We start from the raw sequence: 17,099 nt of genomic DNA, 5'->3' as shown, positions 1-17,099 counted from the left end.
CTGATTGATTTGTAAGTAGCTGCTTTTTGTTGTCGCTACATTGCCGCCAAAAGCCTGAGCGTGCGCGGGTTTGCCACCTCAAAAAATGTCACGTAATTTCTAAGTGCAAGTCGCCCATTACAAATCTAGTTACCATCTTGGTCAGTGGTCGCCATAACCGGCGGACTAAAGGGGCCTGACCCCTTTACAGTAAAAGCCGCCACCTCCATCCAGTACGTGGTGTACGCATCAAGCCCTGACAAAACCAGTTGGTGACTGGACGGACCGGTTTGATGAGTCACATTCACGGAGCTGTTCTTGAGCGCACCGTACGTCACGTGATAGCCTAGCAAGAAGCCGTGGATCTGAGGAGTGGGGACTGGGTCCCACTGTAGAAATATGATGCTTGGCGTGGTGATGGTTTTTCGGACGTTTGGTGGCGATGCACTGGGTACTAAAGCACACAGACAATTTTAAAACCATAAGGCCTTGAGTATGAAACTTGATTATGAAACACTTCTAAAGCCCCATATACACTAACAATTTTTAGTTGACAATTTTTAGTCGACAACTATAATTGTTGGCATCTACACTAGCAATTTTTCATGTGATAATTTTTAATTGCCGAGAAAAAGCAATCCTGCTAGCTTTTGGACAACTATGGTTGCCACATAAAAATTACCGGCTTTGCTCCATCTACACTTAGCAAATAAAAATTGTCACATGAAAATTGTTAACTAAAAATTGTTAGTGTAGATGGGGCTTAAACGTAACCAGTATATCATGAATGACCCCGTTACCGTCTTGTTCTGTTCGTACAGAAACTACGCCGCTCTGTGGTCCACAACCTTTGACGGTAAACGCGCTGACTTGTATATCGTACAAAAAGTAGGGCTGTAAACCGGTCAGCAGTATGCTTGTCGTGCCAGGCGCAGTTTCATTCTCGGCCATTACCCCAGTCCCGCTCTTTCTGTAGGTAACAAGGTAACCCATAAGAATGCCATGTACTAAGGCTGAAGGTACTTTGTCCCAGTCCACCTGAATGCTTGTGGAGCCATTGACGTTCGCACTCACGTTTGAGGGCGGAGAACTGGGCACTGAAAAAAGATGGAAAAAACTGATGATATGTGATCTGCTGTCGATAAAGCCCCGCATTAGACTCCATAGTAATCGTCAATCATCCACTTACCATCCTGATCAGTCGTAACGTTTAACAGGTCACTGGCTGGCCCATCACCAATACTAGTATAACCGGTTACTGTAATCCAGTATGACGAGAATTTCTGTAGACCAGTGATCATGTGTTGAGACGTGTCAGGGCCAACTTTGATCCTTTGCACGAGAGATATATTCGCTGCGTCACTTGACACAAGACTTTCCTGAAGTCCATACGCCACTCTATAGCCCTGTAACACGCCATGAATTCGGACCACAGGGATCCCATCCCACGCGACAATGATGCTGGTGGAGGTCTGGTTTAATATGCGCAGATTGGTCGGACGGGCACTGGGTACTATGATAAATATGATATATCGTCAACGTACCTACACCTAAGATGCACCAGTGATCCCATAACAGAGCGAAGGGTGAAAAGAGGCGAGCTAAAAGCAAAAATCGTACACGATGAAACCTCTTCTCTCTTTCTTCCTTCTGCTCTTCACAGACGCTAATTTTCATACAAGCATTCAATTGCCAGTAAAATTCGACCCTCTTAGTTTTAACTGTTAGCGAAAAGGTTGTTGGGTGGACAGATAAGTTGGTCGACTGCTTTAGAGATTAAGAAAACAAATTTCAAAATTACTGAAAATCATTTTCACGTAAACGAAGCTAGCCTTATTTCTCTTAAAGTTGGAAAAGCCACCACTCACCATCCTCATCTGTTTTCAATGTAAGTCTTGCGTTAGGGCCTCTACCCTTATCAGTGAATGCTGCGACTGTGATATGATAAACAGTGAACGCCTTTAGACCTTGCAGCGCCAGGCCTGTTATATTCGGGAGCACGTCAGTTGTGAAGCTTGTTTGATTCAGAGAGTTATAAGACACAGTGTACCCAAGCAAAACACCGCGCGCTTCGTGCGAAGGGACTGGATCCCATTTTATTGTCATGCTTGTGGATGTGACTTTTGTTGCGCGGATGTCTCCAGGAGCAGCGGAGGGGACTGAAACCAAAAAAACAAAAGGATATTATATACCGTAAAAAAACTCGAATAATCCCTTCCCCCTGTTGCTTTTTGGGCAGGGGGCGTAATAGCCTTTTTCTAGTTTTTGACGCCAGGTATTTTTGGCACTTACTTAAGTCTCAGGTGCTATTATCTCATGTATATTACACTTTGTACCCAAATTAACGATGTCATTTCGCTTAATCCAAGCATGTTATAGAGTTATCTTCCGGCTTCTTAGGTCGAGTATGGGGGCTTATTTGGAAATTCAGAAATGTTGGCCTTAAAGGAGGGCTTAAAAGAGCTTTTGTGGTAACAAAGCGTTAGTATTATGATGTGTTTATGAGGACATGAATAGCCAGCACAGATAAAAAGCAGGGACATTCATTTGCAACTCTTATGCACTTTTAGGCGCGGGAGATGTGCGCGCTGATTAGAAGGAGGATGAGATCGCTATTCAAATAGTCCGATACATCTTACCATCCTGGTCAGTAGTCGCCATAATCGGCGAACTAAAGGGGCCTGGCCCCTTTACAGTAAAAGCCGCCACCTCCATCCAGTACGTGGTGTACGCATCAAGCCCTGACAAAACCAGTTGGTGACTGGACGGACCGGTTTGACGGGTCACATTCACGGAGCTGTTTTTGAGCGCACCGTACGTCACGTGATAGCCTAGCAAGACGCCGTGGATCTGAGGAGTGGGGACTGGGTCCCATTGTAGAAATATGATGCTTGGCGTAGTGATGGTTGTTCGGGCATTTGGTGGCCAAGCACTGGGTACTGAAACAAAGTTATAATCTCTATTATCTTTATCATAGTTATCATAAATCGTTTTTTAGTGTGAGCGCCCATCATGTACTGTTTCCACGTTTCACCGAAAGGGGGAAAGTGTGTCTTTTTAAAGACAAAATCATTTTCTTAGAAAAAGGCACATACCGTCTTGGTCTGTTCGCACAGAAACGATGCCGCTTCGTGGTCCATAACCTTTTATGGTAAACGCGCTGACGTGAATATCGTACACAGAGTACGGCTGTAAGCCAGTCAGCAGTATGCTCGTTGTGCCAGGCGCAGATTGATTTGTCACGAATGCCCCAGTCCCTCTCTTTCTGTAAGAAACCAGGTAGCCCACCAGGACACCATGTATAAAAACGATGGGTACTGGGTTCCAATCCACTTGAATGCTGGTGGAGCCATTGACATGCGTGCGCACATTCGAGGGAGGAACACTGGGAACTAAAGAGAAATGACAGAATATTAAGTAGTTCAATGTGGCATGCTCGGCAACAGAAGCATCGCGTTAGATGAATTCTTACCATGTTGGTCTGTCGTAGCGTTCACAGCCTCACTTGCTAGCCCATCCCCAATACTGGTAAAACCGGTTACTGTAATCCAGTATGACGAGTATTTCCGCAAACCAGTGAGAGTGGTTTGAAATGTGTCAGGTCCGACAATAGAAACATTTGACCCAGGAATACCCAGAAGTCCATACGCCACCCTGTAACCCAGTAACACGCCGTGCACGCGGTCCACAGGGATCCCGTCCCAGGCGATTTCGATGCTTGAGGAGGTCTGGTTTAATACACGCAGATTGTTCGGTGAAGTATCGGGAACTATGGATACATAATATTCGATATGACATGTGAACGATAATTTCTGCAGTAGATTGGCATAGATGGTATAACTGGAAAACAATACAGCGCCCGTATGAGGGACGAACCGACGACATTTTTACAAGTACGCGCCGTGGTTTCATAGCGTTTTCTTGTGCAGTTCCAAGACATTCGTCCCAATATAGATCAGATTCAGAATGATCGGGTACGTTTTAGGCCACCACCAGTGCCCCGTCATATCCCCAGGCCTCCGTGTCTTTCACAAAAAAGCCTGAATTCCTTTAAGTATGTACGTGCGTATTAACGTATAGTAAGCTATGTATAAGTAGCTATAGCCACGCCCCGCGTATCACACAAATGTTTAATTCAAATGGCCCAAAAAAGGATGAAATTCGAGACAAAATGCGTACATTTTGCCTCTATATTAATTCGTATTAGTTATATCATATGAGTTTTGGGGCTGTACTCACCGTCTTCGGCTGTCCTCACCGGAAGGCGAGCTTGAGGGCCTGACCCCTTATTGGTAAATGCTGAAAGTGTGATGTTATAATCAGTGTACGCCTGGAGGCCTCTTAACACCAACTGGGTAGAATTCGGAGATACGTTTTTCGTGTGACTCGTCTTGTTCAGCGAGCTAAAAGACACAGTGTACCCAAGCAATACCCCGCGGGCTTGTTGTGGGGGGACTGGTGCCCAGTGTACTTCAAGGCTAGTAGACGTGACGTTTGTTGTGCGCATGCTCGAAGGGGCTGCGGAGGGGACTAAGAATAAAGAAAACTGGTTAACAGCACATGAATGTGGTAATGGACTTTCATATACGAAAAAAAAATCACTTCCAGTTTTCTAAAGACATAAAGACATTAGTGCGAAAAAGCACTAGTTAGCCACCCCTGTATAGTTGGCGGGGAACTTTGCGTGACTCCGACACGAGCAGCTGCGAAGGAGACTAACCACTGTATTGTTTTTATTTAGAAGATTTGGAGATAAAGATATATTAGATTATAGAATAGTTTATGATCAAATTTCAAAATTATCTAAAAATAATGTTTTAAACTTCATTTATCAAATTCAATAAGATATATGGTAAAAGCTCCACAGAATCAGCCGATGGAAATATATGCTTTCTCACAATTTGAATTTGCGAGGATGACAAGATGGCGGCTGGCAGATACTCTAGTACTGTAACCGAAAACGAAATAGCTGTCTGGTTATGCTTTATGATACAGCCATTTTTTTAATTTCACTAAGCGCGCAAAGACTACTAGGTAGTCCTGCATGGTAAAAATCGTCTTACCATCCTGGTCAGTAGTCGCCATAATCGGCGGACTAAAGGGGCCTGGTCCCTTCACAGTAAAAGCCGCAACCTCCACCCAGTACGTGGTGTACGCATCGAGCCCTGACAAAACCAGTTGGTGACTGGACGGACCGGTTTGACACGTCACATTCACGGAGCTGTTCTTGAGCGCACCGTACGTCACGTGATAGCCTAGCAAGACGCCGTGGATCTGAGGAGTGGAGACTGGGTCCCACTGTATTGATATACTACTTGATGTTTCCATGATGACACTGACATTCGAAGGGTATGTACTGGGTACTAAAAATACAGGTCTGTTAGTAGAAAATAGAAACTTCAATCTCTAGATCCTTTACCATACGCGCTAGCTTGACCATCATTTTCACAGTTTGTTGCCAAATAAACTAATTAAAACTATTGAGCTATAGATACTGAGTAGCGAAAAAGCCGGCGAAAGAGACGAAAAACCTTGGTTCAAATTCAAGAAATTTGGTCCACAATATTTTCTAGTAAATGCATTTTCCATCCTGTTTTGATTTTGTAAAATACTTTTTTCGTTGTGTCTCGTTGACTATCTATTGACTCATAGAAAACTCGAACTCTAATTGTTAAGTATCGGTGGCCATGGTAGCGCATGTCGCACTATATCATCTAATGATACATACCGTCTTGTTCTGTGCGCACGGACACCACGCCGCTCTGTGGTCCATAACCTTTGACGGTAAACGCGCAGACATGAATGTCATACACCGAGTACGGCTGTAAACCGGTCAGCAGTATGCCAGTCCTGTCAAGCGCAGTCTGTCTTCTTAGTACAGCCCCAGCTCCGCTCTTTCTGTAAGTAACCAGGTAACCCAATAATACGCCATGAGCCAAGGCTGAAGGTACTTGGTCCCAGTCTACTTGAAGGCTGTTGGAGCTATTCGAGTATGCGCGCACATTTGCTGGAGGAACACTGGGTACTGAAAATAATGAATACTATTTTTATCCTTGTTTTCATCTCCATTTTGATAAATAAAGCTTTATAACAAGGTTTGTAGTATTCACTAACCATGTTGGTCTGTCGTAGCGTTTACAGGCTCGCTTACTGGCCCATCCCCAATACTGGTAAAACCGGTTACTGTAATCCAGTATGACGAGTATTTCCGCAGACCAGTGAGAGTCTGTTGATATGTGTCTGGCTCAGCTACATCTATTTGAACTAAAGATGCATTTGATCCTGGAATACCCAGAAGTCCATACGCCACTCTATAGCCCAGTAACACGCCGTGCATGCGCTCTACAGGAATCCCGTCCCAAGCGATTTCGATGCTAGTGGATGTCTGGTTTAGCACGCGCAAATTAGACGGAGGAGCACTGGGCACTAGAATAAAAACAGCTCATCAAACAAACAGTAATGTTACAGATAAACCAATGTTTCTTAGACTGATGGACTACGTACCGTCCTGGTCCGTGCACCGCCTTACAGCAGGACTCCTAGGCCCCACTCCCTTGCTGTTAAACACCGCTATTTGGACCCAATAGGCCGTGAACTTCGTCAGCCCTCGCAGGACAAACTGTGATGCGTCAGGCTCTACTGTCACGTTCATATGAGGTGCGCTGGCGTTGAACGCGTATGAGCAGCTGTTACCGGTCGCTTCACTTGACAAGGAGCATTTACTGTCTGGCGCTGCTGTTGTGTTGGCGCTCGCTGTAGAGTTTGTAGACAAGGAGCAGTTGCTGTTTGGCGCGGCTGTTGCGTTTGCGCACGATGTGTAGTTTGCTGAGGAGCAGTTGTTCAGGAAAGAGCAGGAGCCAGGGGCGGGAGAGTACCAGATGTAGTATCCGAGGAGTTTTCCAAGGATCTGCCCGGATAAGAGCGGGTCCCACGCGACATAGAGACTTGTAGAGTTGTCATTAATTATACTCGTCACGTTAGGAGCAGCTTTCGGTACTGTGAATAGGAGAAAATGTTGCGTTGCTCTTTTATATACGATATGAAACGAAAACAAAAAATAAACAGAAATGTTGTATGCTAACATTTTGTAACTTTACTCCAGCCCATTCCATTAAATCTTGAAAATGTTTAGAGACACGCGTACACTTTTCATCTAACTGAAATCAAGATAATCTCTATATAAGATATATATTTTTACTGTGTTACTACTTACTTTCTTCATCCGTTCTTACAATAAGAGCGATGCTTCTAGCACCCTCGCCATTTTGGTTGATGCCTGCAACTTGTATCTCGTAATTTGTGTATATATCAAGGCTTGAGAACATGGCTTGCCTGAAACTCGCACTGGTCGTAGATGTTACGGTTACCGAGGTGTTAACCTTGCGGCAATAGATCCTATATGACTGTATGGGCGTGTCAGTCCCGTTCGAGAGGATCGCATCCCACTTCACAACAATGGTTGTAGAGTTAGTGCTTGAAGCTCGGACATTCAAAGGCGGAACCTGAGGCGCTACAAAGAAGGAAATTGGTAACATGAGAAGAAAACCCAGATAAATGCGCTTGGAGAAAACGCGCAGATAAGATCTGCATAGTGCGCCCGATTTTAATCAACATCAGGGTGGACAAACAACAGAAAAATACATGAAATTCGGGAAAAGATCCAAGCTTGTTCTTTATTCTTTAAAATCAAATTCGAAATAAAGTCAATTTTTGTGTTTTAGGGGTGTAATTTGAGCTTATTTTGAAAGTGTTTTTGAGGTTAAAATGTTACTCCAAAGATATGAATATACACTGTATATCTGTGTGCACCTTTTTGTTATTCATGTGCATAGGGTGGACGGCCTGTGCCACGACTTTCGACAGAATGATTGTAAAAAAGAAAGCACACGTAACAGGGTAAAATGTTCCTAGCATAACGCGTTACAATTTGTTAAATTTATGATTTTTTCTTCACTCTATTGATCTTGACCTACCGGCGTATGGCCGACAGATTACCCCAGCATCTTCAAGGTGTTGGCAATCGTGAGAACCCCAGCCGTTGAAGTGACATTGTTCTATATTTGTCTCGGAACCAGAGCATCGTACACCGTCCATCCATATGGTCCCGGATCCTTTTCCAAAGTAGGCGTTACCAACAGCACGCACAGCTACGTATCCCAGCATCCTGCACACCACCTTGGCATCGTTAATATCCCATGAGTCATCGCACACCGTGCCCCAGAGATTGTTGTAATATAGCTCTACTCGTCCCTCTGTTGAAGTTTTCCCTCCAACCAGACGAGCTCTGACTACTAAACAATAATATAGAAAAACAGCCGCCTGTAAATATGTTTTGGTATACAATGCCATGTATTTTGGCTACAGAATCCTTACACTTATAAATTTTACGATTCTCTCAAAAGAGAGTGGGGGTTGTTGAAGGAGATTTTTTTTCTGAAATTTTAGAGTAATGTAAAATACAAGTGATTCAGAGATTTCAAATTAAAAGGATACATCGGGGGCGGCGGTGTGATCCTAAAGTGTGTGTGTGTGTATCTGTAGGGAGGGGGGGGGGAGCTTGGCATAAAGTATAACTAAAATAAATACAGAGTTTTTGCTTAAATGTACAATATGTACAATGTCTTTTATCAAGCAATCAATTTATACGTGTATCGCTTGATACACATTAAAAGACACCAAAAACTGGAATTCGACTCTATTAAATTTTCGTCTTTTATAAGACTTCTTCAGGGCAGTGTCACGGAGGAAAATAACGAAATATAGATTAACGTCATCTAAATATCTTACATTAATTAAACGCCGACCTTCCTGAAGTTAAGGACCTTATAAGTACGTTTTGTTTATTCAACTGTTTGTTTCTGCAAGTTATATCAACAAAGTAACTTTAGCTGTTCCTATGAAATAGGATAGCGAAAAGTAAAAAGTTGACTCTTCACCCAGTGGAAAAGTAGGAGTGGCGCGTCCTTTTCCTGGGGTATTTGACAACCAGAATTTGGCCACCATTTCTCGGTTCGCGCTTCTTAACGAAGGAAGAAAAGTTAGGTCTGAGTTCACACAGGGTTTGCCCTGTGTAGGATTCAGACCTGGCCGTCGACGAAATTTGGATTTAGTACGGTTTAAGATTTTGAGTGCAAAAATGATTGGAATCTTGTCAATCATTATATTCATGTGTGTATCTTGCCATGCGCACTAGCAGTGTAACAAGTTAGTGTGTGACAACCGTAGTCAGTAGCAACATGTAAACATTACGTAAGTCACGGTAGCCCAAAGGTAACAAACCTACACACCCATGGGGAGTAGTTCGTTCCTCGGATGTCCATTGGCTGAAACCTTATCTAAACAGAGCTAAAAGCTTTCCATGGCTGTCAGTGTCGGATTACCTAAGGGACGCCGTTGTAGGACCATATAAAAAGGGGTGCGGTAGAAGCCGCAGTCAATATCTGGTAAACCTTGAGTTTGTAACAACGAAGTAAAGCCCGGTACCTGTACCGCCCAACTACAGTCTACTGTCGTTGTTACAGCAGACTGAAGAAGGTGAATCGTTGCTTATTTACATCAGAATAGTGGCGCGAGACGCAAAAACATTACAACTGACAAAAACGCACACATTCTAGAATAGGGCGCGCTATGGACAAAAAGAATTTACATATCTCTACGTGGGTTCCTACTTCCAAAAAAGTCGTCACTATTAAGACCCCGCGGGTATATAGACTTAAGCCGATAAGCCCACTGACCTTTCCTTTCCCTAAGTTGAGCATCAGAGTTACACTTATTTATAAGTTGTACCCTTACATTACTAAGACCTAAATGATTGTTGCAATGAAAATGTTGATTGATAAGGTCATCCTTAAATTAACAATAAAAACTATTGAAAGTAGAACCTACGTACTGCTTGCTACACATAGAGCAAGGAATGAGATAAACAACAAAATCTGAATTACAGTCCAAGTCAAAATTAATGACATATTTCTTACTGGTAACCGTACTGCGAAAATCCCGCCCTGTCTTTTAAGAAAGTTACACACCCTACACCTTTACCGCCACACTTACCACATATCCTTTAAACTCCTAGGTTTCCTATACGCCACCATAAGTACCTTATTAATAGCACCCCTACACCTACTCGAAGATTCTAGAACTGGCTGTAAATAACGAAGAATACCAGGTAAATTAGGTAAAGCCGGATGAAAACTGACTACAAAAGGTACACGATCATTCTTACCTTTACGCCTGTCTTTACGCCTGCCTGTCCACAAATCTACTGTCATAACTTCTAGCAACTAAATACCCTCTCTAATACCCTCTTTTCGAAAGAAGAGTCTTCCAAACATATCCTACGAATACGTAGTGCCTGCCCAAAAGGAATGCCTTTCTTACAAGCAGACGGATGTCAGGATGTATGAAAAAGATATTGATGCTTTTCAGTAGGCTTACTATACAAATCTGTAGAAATAACCCCATCTCTAAGAGTGAGTGAAACATCCAAAAAAATTACCTGATTCGTAGACCACTCAAACGTAAATTTTATAGTTTTATGTATAAAGTTCATGTGAGCCATAAATCGAGTCAAATTCCAGTTTTTGGTGTATTGTATTCATTCTTCTGGTTCACAATACGACTATTTGGGCTTTTTGTATTTATCGATTCACATTAAGGTACAAACCGCGGGTTCATTAAAAAGATAAATAAATAAACATCCTCTGAGAAAAGCGGGGAAAGCTGCCCCTCCCCTGCATATAAGTGAACAGTGTCTTGTTCTTGTCACTTTCACATACTATACCTGCATACGCACATAATCGTATATTTAAGAAAGACAATCTTACTGTGAGGACGACACACGACTCCAGCATCTTCATGGTGCCCGCATCCACCAGTGTAAAATCCACTAGGAGAACACTGTGACAGGTCACTCTCAGAACCAGAACATCCCAAATTAGCCACGATATATCCACCACCTCGCCCAAAACGAGCACAACAATAGGCAGACACAGCATCGTAAAATCCAAGCGTTTTGCATACTACTCTTGCGTCATTTATATCCCACGAATCATCGCATACTGTGAACCAGGTGCCATAATACACTTGGACTGTTCCTCGCTGTGAGTCTCCATAGATCAGTCGAACTAGAAAAGAATGAAAGTGCAAGGTCGTACCTTCCAAAAAGTATCGATGAATTCACTTTGAAGCAACAACAACAACAAAACAAGTTGTAATTACCTGGTACTGCGCTGATTGTTGAAAATGTCACAAAAATAGAAACGAAAAATATAAGAAAACAAAACGAATCGGAAAGATTCTTCATTTTTAAGACCCTTTTTTATAGACAGAAATACTGTATTACCTGCGAGGCAATGCCTCGAATGGCGATTGCTTGCTGTAATGTTCGTGTATATATGCTGCATTTCGCATTGTGATGTATCACTTTACGGGATGTGTCAACGCCCAGTCCTACCCACGACGACACAAAATAACAAACCAAAGAAAAAATAATGTAGTATAGTTACAGCCTGCCTGTGCCTGCGTACGTTAAAACTTGCAGATTCCATAAACAATTTTTTACCTCATCACGCAGCGAATCAATTCAACCAAAAATATGTGTGTCAATTAATAATCTTACAGTAATGTCCTAGTGTTATTCATTGATTCTTGATTTTCTCAATTAATATTAAAAAAAAACGTTCAGGCGAAGATATACAAAATCCTTGTTTGGTCCCAAGGGTGTGATGGAATATCAAGATCAATGATCCTTGGAAACTTTGCACCAGCTCCTGTCAAACAAAACGTTTCCAATACAGTCTTCTTTGCACTGGCAGCAATATGAGTATATGATGATCTTAAAATAGATAACAGACGACGAGAGAGCTACCATATTGCATACTCTAGCAACTTATTCTTATGTGCTGCTATTTTATATTTGCCATGGTAGATGTTAGTTTTCAGCTCGCAAAGCACAAGTTCAAACGAAGTATTGGCGCCATATAGAAACACTTGATTGTGCAACATCGCGTGTCAGAGCAGTTTCTTTTAGGTGGGTCCATTGGTCACTTGAAAACACATAACATTGGCGCCGACCTTGGCAAAACTTCCCTAAACAACTAGCTGCAGGCTTGTACAGGTTGTAAATCCCCTGTATTCGGCATTGTTTATACATTCTTTATAGTGATGATACTATGTGCGGTTAGACACGGTTCAACTGCTGTTAAAAGAAATGATAAGAATGAAAACAACAGAGTACTTACACTATATCCACGAAATAAAACATATATACTTACTACTTATTTAGTATCTTTTTAGGCATTATCACTCACGTCTATTACTCAACCAGAACAGTTTAGGAAAAAGCAAATACAAAGGGAACAATGCCTTAAACATAGTCACTGAATAGAACTATTAAGAAGTAACTATTTAGTGTTTTTATGGAAATGGTGTAACCAATCTAAGATAACGATTTGTCTTTTTGCCCTTTTTAGCTTATATGAAATAATAATGCAATTATTCAATTGTTCCCATTCATGGTACAAAGTTCGGACAAAAAAAGGGTGTCATGTAACTTGTAACGCATGTCTCTAATTGAAATGCAGTGCACCTTGTGTTGCCGTTACGTCATAAAATTATGAGTTCCGTTACCCGCGGGACGTACGCGTGTCTATCTGACAGAGCACAGGGTCTACTATCATGCATTGGAAGACAGCGCTGGCGAGAAAGTAACAGTTGTACCGCCCGCGCGCGGAGCGAATATTACGTCATAATAATATAGTTATCGTGAGTTGCAAAATCTTGACGCAAGTGGCATCTAAAAGACGGGAGTCCATGTATTACAACAACATTCCGTAAGTTTTCCCCGTAGAAGCGTCTAAGGGGTTGAAACTCACGGGTATTTGGAATGGCAACGCTGACAGAGGATTTATCAATACCTGTTAAAAAGGCAATCCTCTTTGTAGCTCTTTGAGTCTTTTATAATTAATTTCAATTGGCGGAGAAACAGCAAGAAAAGGTAGTGGAGCCTTCACACTCATAGCATTGGCTTTTTTTAGATGAGTTTCTTCGTAACATTAATGGCAATCATTTAAAGCGCAACACATCAGAAAGTAAAAGTAAAAACAGGGGAGAGGATCAGCGTAATACAATCTTTATAAGCGTAACATCAGACAGTAAAAGTAAATAAGGGGGGAAGGGTCGGCGTTGCACCACGCTCTGTAAATAACAGACAACATAATACTGTTCATTATGGTTTGAGTCTATTTATTGTGAATATCCCTGATTAAATAAATCCAACTTGGCATCATAAATTACAATTAACTAACCTTACTTGGCTACAAATCAAGTATTATTAAATGTATCCATCATAATTTTTTTCTGTAAAAACGAACAATATATACCTTATTTAACTACTATCAAATACTGATACAATCTCTCATAATCTTGGGGTCTTCACTTAAATATTACGAATCAGATTTCTTTGCACCCCACCTTACATATTTACAAATGCTTGTCTAAAACAAGACGATTAAATTGAGATCAGCTAAATGTTGATAAACACGTGCAACGAGAATGACACTTGTAAACGCTCACAATTCGAGATAGCACCGACTAATCTCACACCTAAGTGCAGAACTCACCCTTCCTATGGCATACACCGTGGCTTTCTTGCCCAGTGATATGGCGATAATCGCCATGATTTTCTCCATAGTTTTTTCTGTGTTGAATGTGGTTCACCTTCGTCTGGTCGCCATTTTGGATTTTGCCGGCTGCATTGGTAACCCCGCCTCCTTATTACGCAATGAACCTCTCGACCAATGCGCATTTTGCTCTGGTTTCCCGCGCTTTTGAGCTGTCTGAAGATTCCAGAAAGAGTTAGGGCCTATTCGCTCTAGGCAAAAGTTCGTTTGTTTTGACAAAAAAATGATAACGCTAGCAGGAAACATGTGCGAATGCGTTTGTTCGACCAGGACTCTTCAAATGCGCCGCTGTCCTGCTCTGGCGGCGGCCAAAAGTCAAATCTGACAGGTTTTTCAATTAACACCCAGCTTGACTTGAGCAGAAGTTGTTGCTTTTGATATTCATAGAATGAATTTACTACCAGTAAGGCGATGAGTTGTGCAAAAATATTCCAAGAAAGCATTGTGATCAAACGTAAAAAAACTCTGAAACTCGGCTTTTTCGCGTGAGAAATCCGAGTCTAGTTTTGAATGACGTTGGGGTCGCGTTCGGTGCGATTAGGCCCTTAGCCTCCCTAAAGGCGTTTTTATGAAGGCGTCGCTAGTGAGCAACGCCTGCCTTAAAACGCCTGCGAGGGAGGCTAATGAAAGGTAGGAACGAATAGGCTTATTTTCCGTCCATTGCGACAATATTTCTACAATACTTGTGATCTCTTTTATTGCTTTAATGATTACGACTAGCTCCACACAATTTACTGAACATATTTAATGATAGACTCGATAGACCTCTTGTCATGACATTTGTTTTTATGATGTGAACGTTTAAAGAGATCAACCATTGATGATATCTGATAAAAAAGTTACAGATTTATTCTTTGGCAGTTTTTTTTTTTCGCGGCAAGTGGTTTGCTCGTTCTGTTTCAGAAATATCGCCATACCATTGATTATTTTTATTTTCTTTGCTGATCATTTTATTGTAAAATAATCCAAAAGAAATATCGATAAAAATGGAAGAGCGATAAAAGAGATTGGAAATTTGTTTTGTTCATGAAAATTAGGCCGTTTTTGAAGATATCATGACAAGAAATGTCTTGGATAAAGAATTATTTTAATAATAAAAAGAAAAAATCAAAGCTCAAATTAGTAAAATATGCAAGACGTTAGTTTGCTGGTACTACTAAAACCTGGACTGGAATCTGTAATGGACCTCTGGACGCAGTTCAGATTTGCAGATTTAGACGCTTCCGTATAGGGGGGTCCGGCGTCTGAACTCGGGAAAATGAGACCATAGTGTAATCCATGGCCCGTCCGGGTCACAGTCAGGAACAGGGTTAATTCCAGAGTCCAGTGTAGGTTTAAGCTGCCAAGTCTGCTTGCTCTAGCTGAGTCAAATATCGTCGTATGTGGGATTCTTGAAAGCGATTGGATCTTTGTCATCTTTCTCCTTGAGCTCGATGTCGTCTCGCGGGCTCACTTTGACCCGATCCTCTTTGGGTTCCCTGTTCCTTCTTTTCCAGTAGACCGCTCCACCCACAAGTACTAAGATGATCAGTGCCAGTACCACCCCCACGGGTGGGGCTACAAACTGCCACGCCGCTGAGCCATTCGAAACCATCGCTGCTGTATTGTATTCTATAGCACCTATAATCAAATAAAGGCAATACTCATATGCTATATATCAAAATCATACTGTACATCATACATGCACTACTTAGGTTCTTTAGAGGAATTTGATATCCAATTTTGTACGAGCACAAAGTGTGCTGAGTGGGTAAAACCGGACATTAGGAACGAAAAACGGGGTGATTAGTTTATTAATAATCAGACCCTTGGCAAATTCTAAAGGCCATTTCTGAAGCATCAACACGGATAGGTTTTTGATTGAGGTGAATTGCTTTATTTTAATGGTCACAAAATGCTCGCAAAGACTGCTGGGTATCTAATTATGCATCACGTATCAATCTCACCATGAATGGAGAACATGACTGCCTCGCTCTAGGGTCCGTCCCCTAGGCTCGTCGAGGCGGAGACCTTTACTTTGTACTCCACATTCGGCTCGAGCGATCCCAGAACCACCTGCGTGCCAAAAGTGCGTACAGACACGTCACATGACGCATACGTCAGCCTTCTGTAGGTCACGTGGTATCCTCCAAAGTACCCAAACAGGTGCTCCTTAGAGACGCCATGCCATTGGATGATAACAGCAGTGGAATTGACAGGTTCTGTGGTGATGTTGTATGGGGCTGCAGTGGGAACTAAGAGACAATATGATGCAGTCATAAGTCCGTAAGAACTTTTATGGCTTCCTCATAAATGCTCGTTTCGCTTTTTTTGTAGCCATGCCTAGGTTTCGACAATGTAGATTAAATGTCCAGGAAAAGTATGACCTACCCCCTTCGTCAGTCGATACGCGGTAAGGCTCACTCCTCGGCCCAGTCCCTTTCCCTGTAAATGCTTCCACCTGCACGGCGTACACAGTAAACAGGCGAAGGTCCCGTATGATGACGTCACTTCTATCAGATGATACAAGTACTACCCTCTCGTCATCGCTGTCATCCACTGCTCGGTACCAGACCCTATAGCCGGCCAGCTCGCCGCGCGTGTGTCCCGCGGGTAACGGGTCCCACGTGACCAGCAAGCTAGTCGAGCTCTGGTTCACGGCTCGCACATTTTGTGGAGCGAGGTCTGGAGCTGCGGGTGGAATTGAAACATCTTTTTAGATAAATACACACAAAGTTCACCCGTGTCGTCACATTAAACTTATTTTGTTCATTAAACTGACCATTCTCGGCCGTCCGCACATGAAGGTCTTCGCTGATTGGTCCATCCCCTTTGACTGTAAATCCAGTGACGTAAATCCTGTACCACGTGTAACTGAGAAGGCCGCTGAGCGTGTAACGTAACGAGCCACTGGCTTCATTGCGCGTGACATGATAACTGCTTGCGTTACATGTCACACGATAGCCTAAAAGTTTTCCGTTCGCTCTCTGGGCAGGAATCGGATCCCAAGTCACGCTGATGGCTGATGAGGTGATATTTGCTGTGCGCAGGCGAGACGGGGCCAAAGATGGAACTTAAATAAGACATAAAAAAAAGTTCATCAACTTTTAATTCGTGAAGAAATATTTTTCCCATCATCGCCTTTCGTTATGGTATTTGCGTAGGAGCATTATAATCGATATATCATACAATCCTGGTCTGTTGTGACGGATGTTGCGTTACATCAAGCATACCATATAATCCGAGTAAGTACGCAGCTGCTTTGTCTCCTATTATCTTTGTTCTACAAAGGAGTTCTTTTGTCTCTTTTCTTCTTGTTCTTTGTGTCGAGGTGCGGATATTGTTCATTTGCCTAATCAAATTGCAGCTTGTAAGAGCTGCGTACTGACCTTATAATCCAAGACTGTCATCGTGACGGATGTTGCGTTGCATAAAATATTGTTATAAAGACTAAGGTCTCGT

At 42.4% G+C, this 17,099-nt stretch overlaps 1 protein-coding gene across 1 annotated transcript in view; it reads right to left on the bottom strand.

Annotated features, from left to right (window-relative positions):
- LOC5511670 (phosphatidylinositol phosphatase PTPRQ) overlaps positions 1-17,099 on the bottom strand; it is a 36,941-nt gene that overhangs the window by 6,019 nt on the left and 13,823 nt on the right. The window contains exons 17-24 of the mRNA XM_032381046.2: positions 4,219-4,509; positions 3,452-3,748; positions 3,075-3,371; positions 2,619-2,918; positions 1,848-2,138; positions 1,169-1,492; positions 780-1,076; positions 134-433 (exon numbers count right to left, since the gene is read on the bottom strand). Of these exons, the coding sequence (XP_032236937.2) occupies positions 134-433; positions 780-1,076; positions 1,169-1,492; positions 1,848-2,138; positions 2,619-2,918; positions 3,075-3,371; positions 3,452-3,748; positions 4,219-4,509 (2,397 nt within the window). The remainder of the gene's footprint in view (positions 1-133; positions 434-779; positions 1,077-1,168; positions 1,493-1,847; positions 2,139-2,618; positions 2,919-3,074; positions 3,372-3,451; positions 3,749-4,218; positions 4,510-17,099) is intronic.

This window comes from Nematostella vectensis, chromosome 9 (genome assembly GCF_932526225.1).
Source record: "Nematostella vectensis chromosome 9, jaNemVect1.1, whole genome shotgun sequence".
Lineage (NCBI taxonomy): Eukaryota > Metazoa > Cnidaria > Anthozoa > Actiniaria > Edwardsiidae > Nematostella > Nematostella vectensis.
Note: the sequence above shows the minus strand (reverse complement) of the source record. Positions and strands in the feature narration are given on the sequence as shown.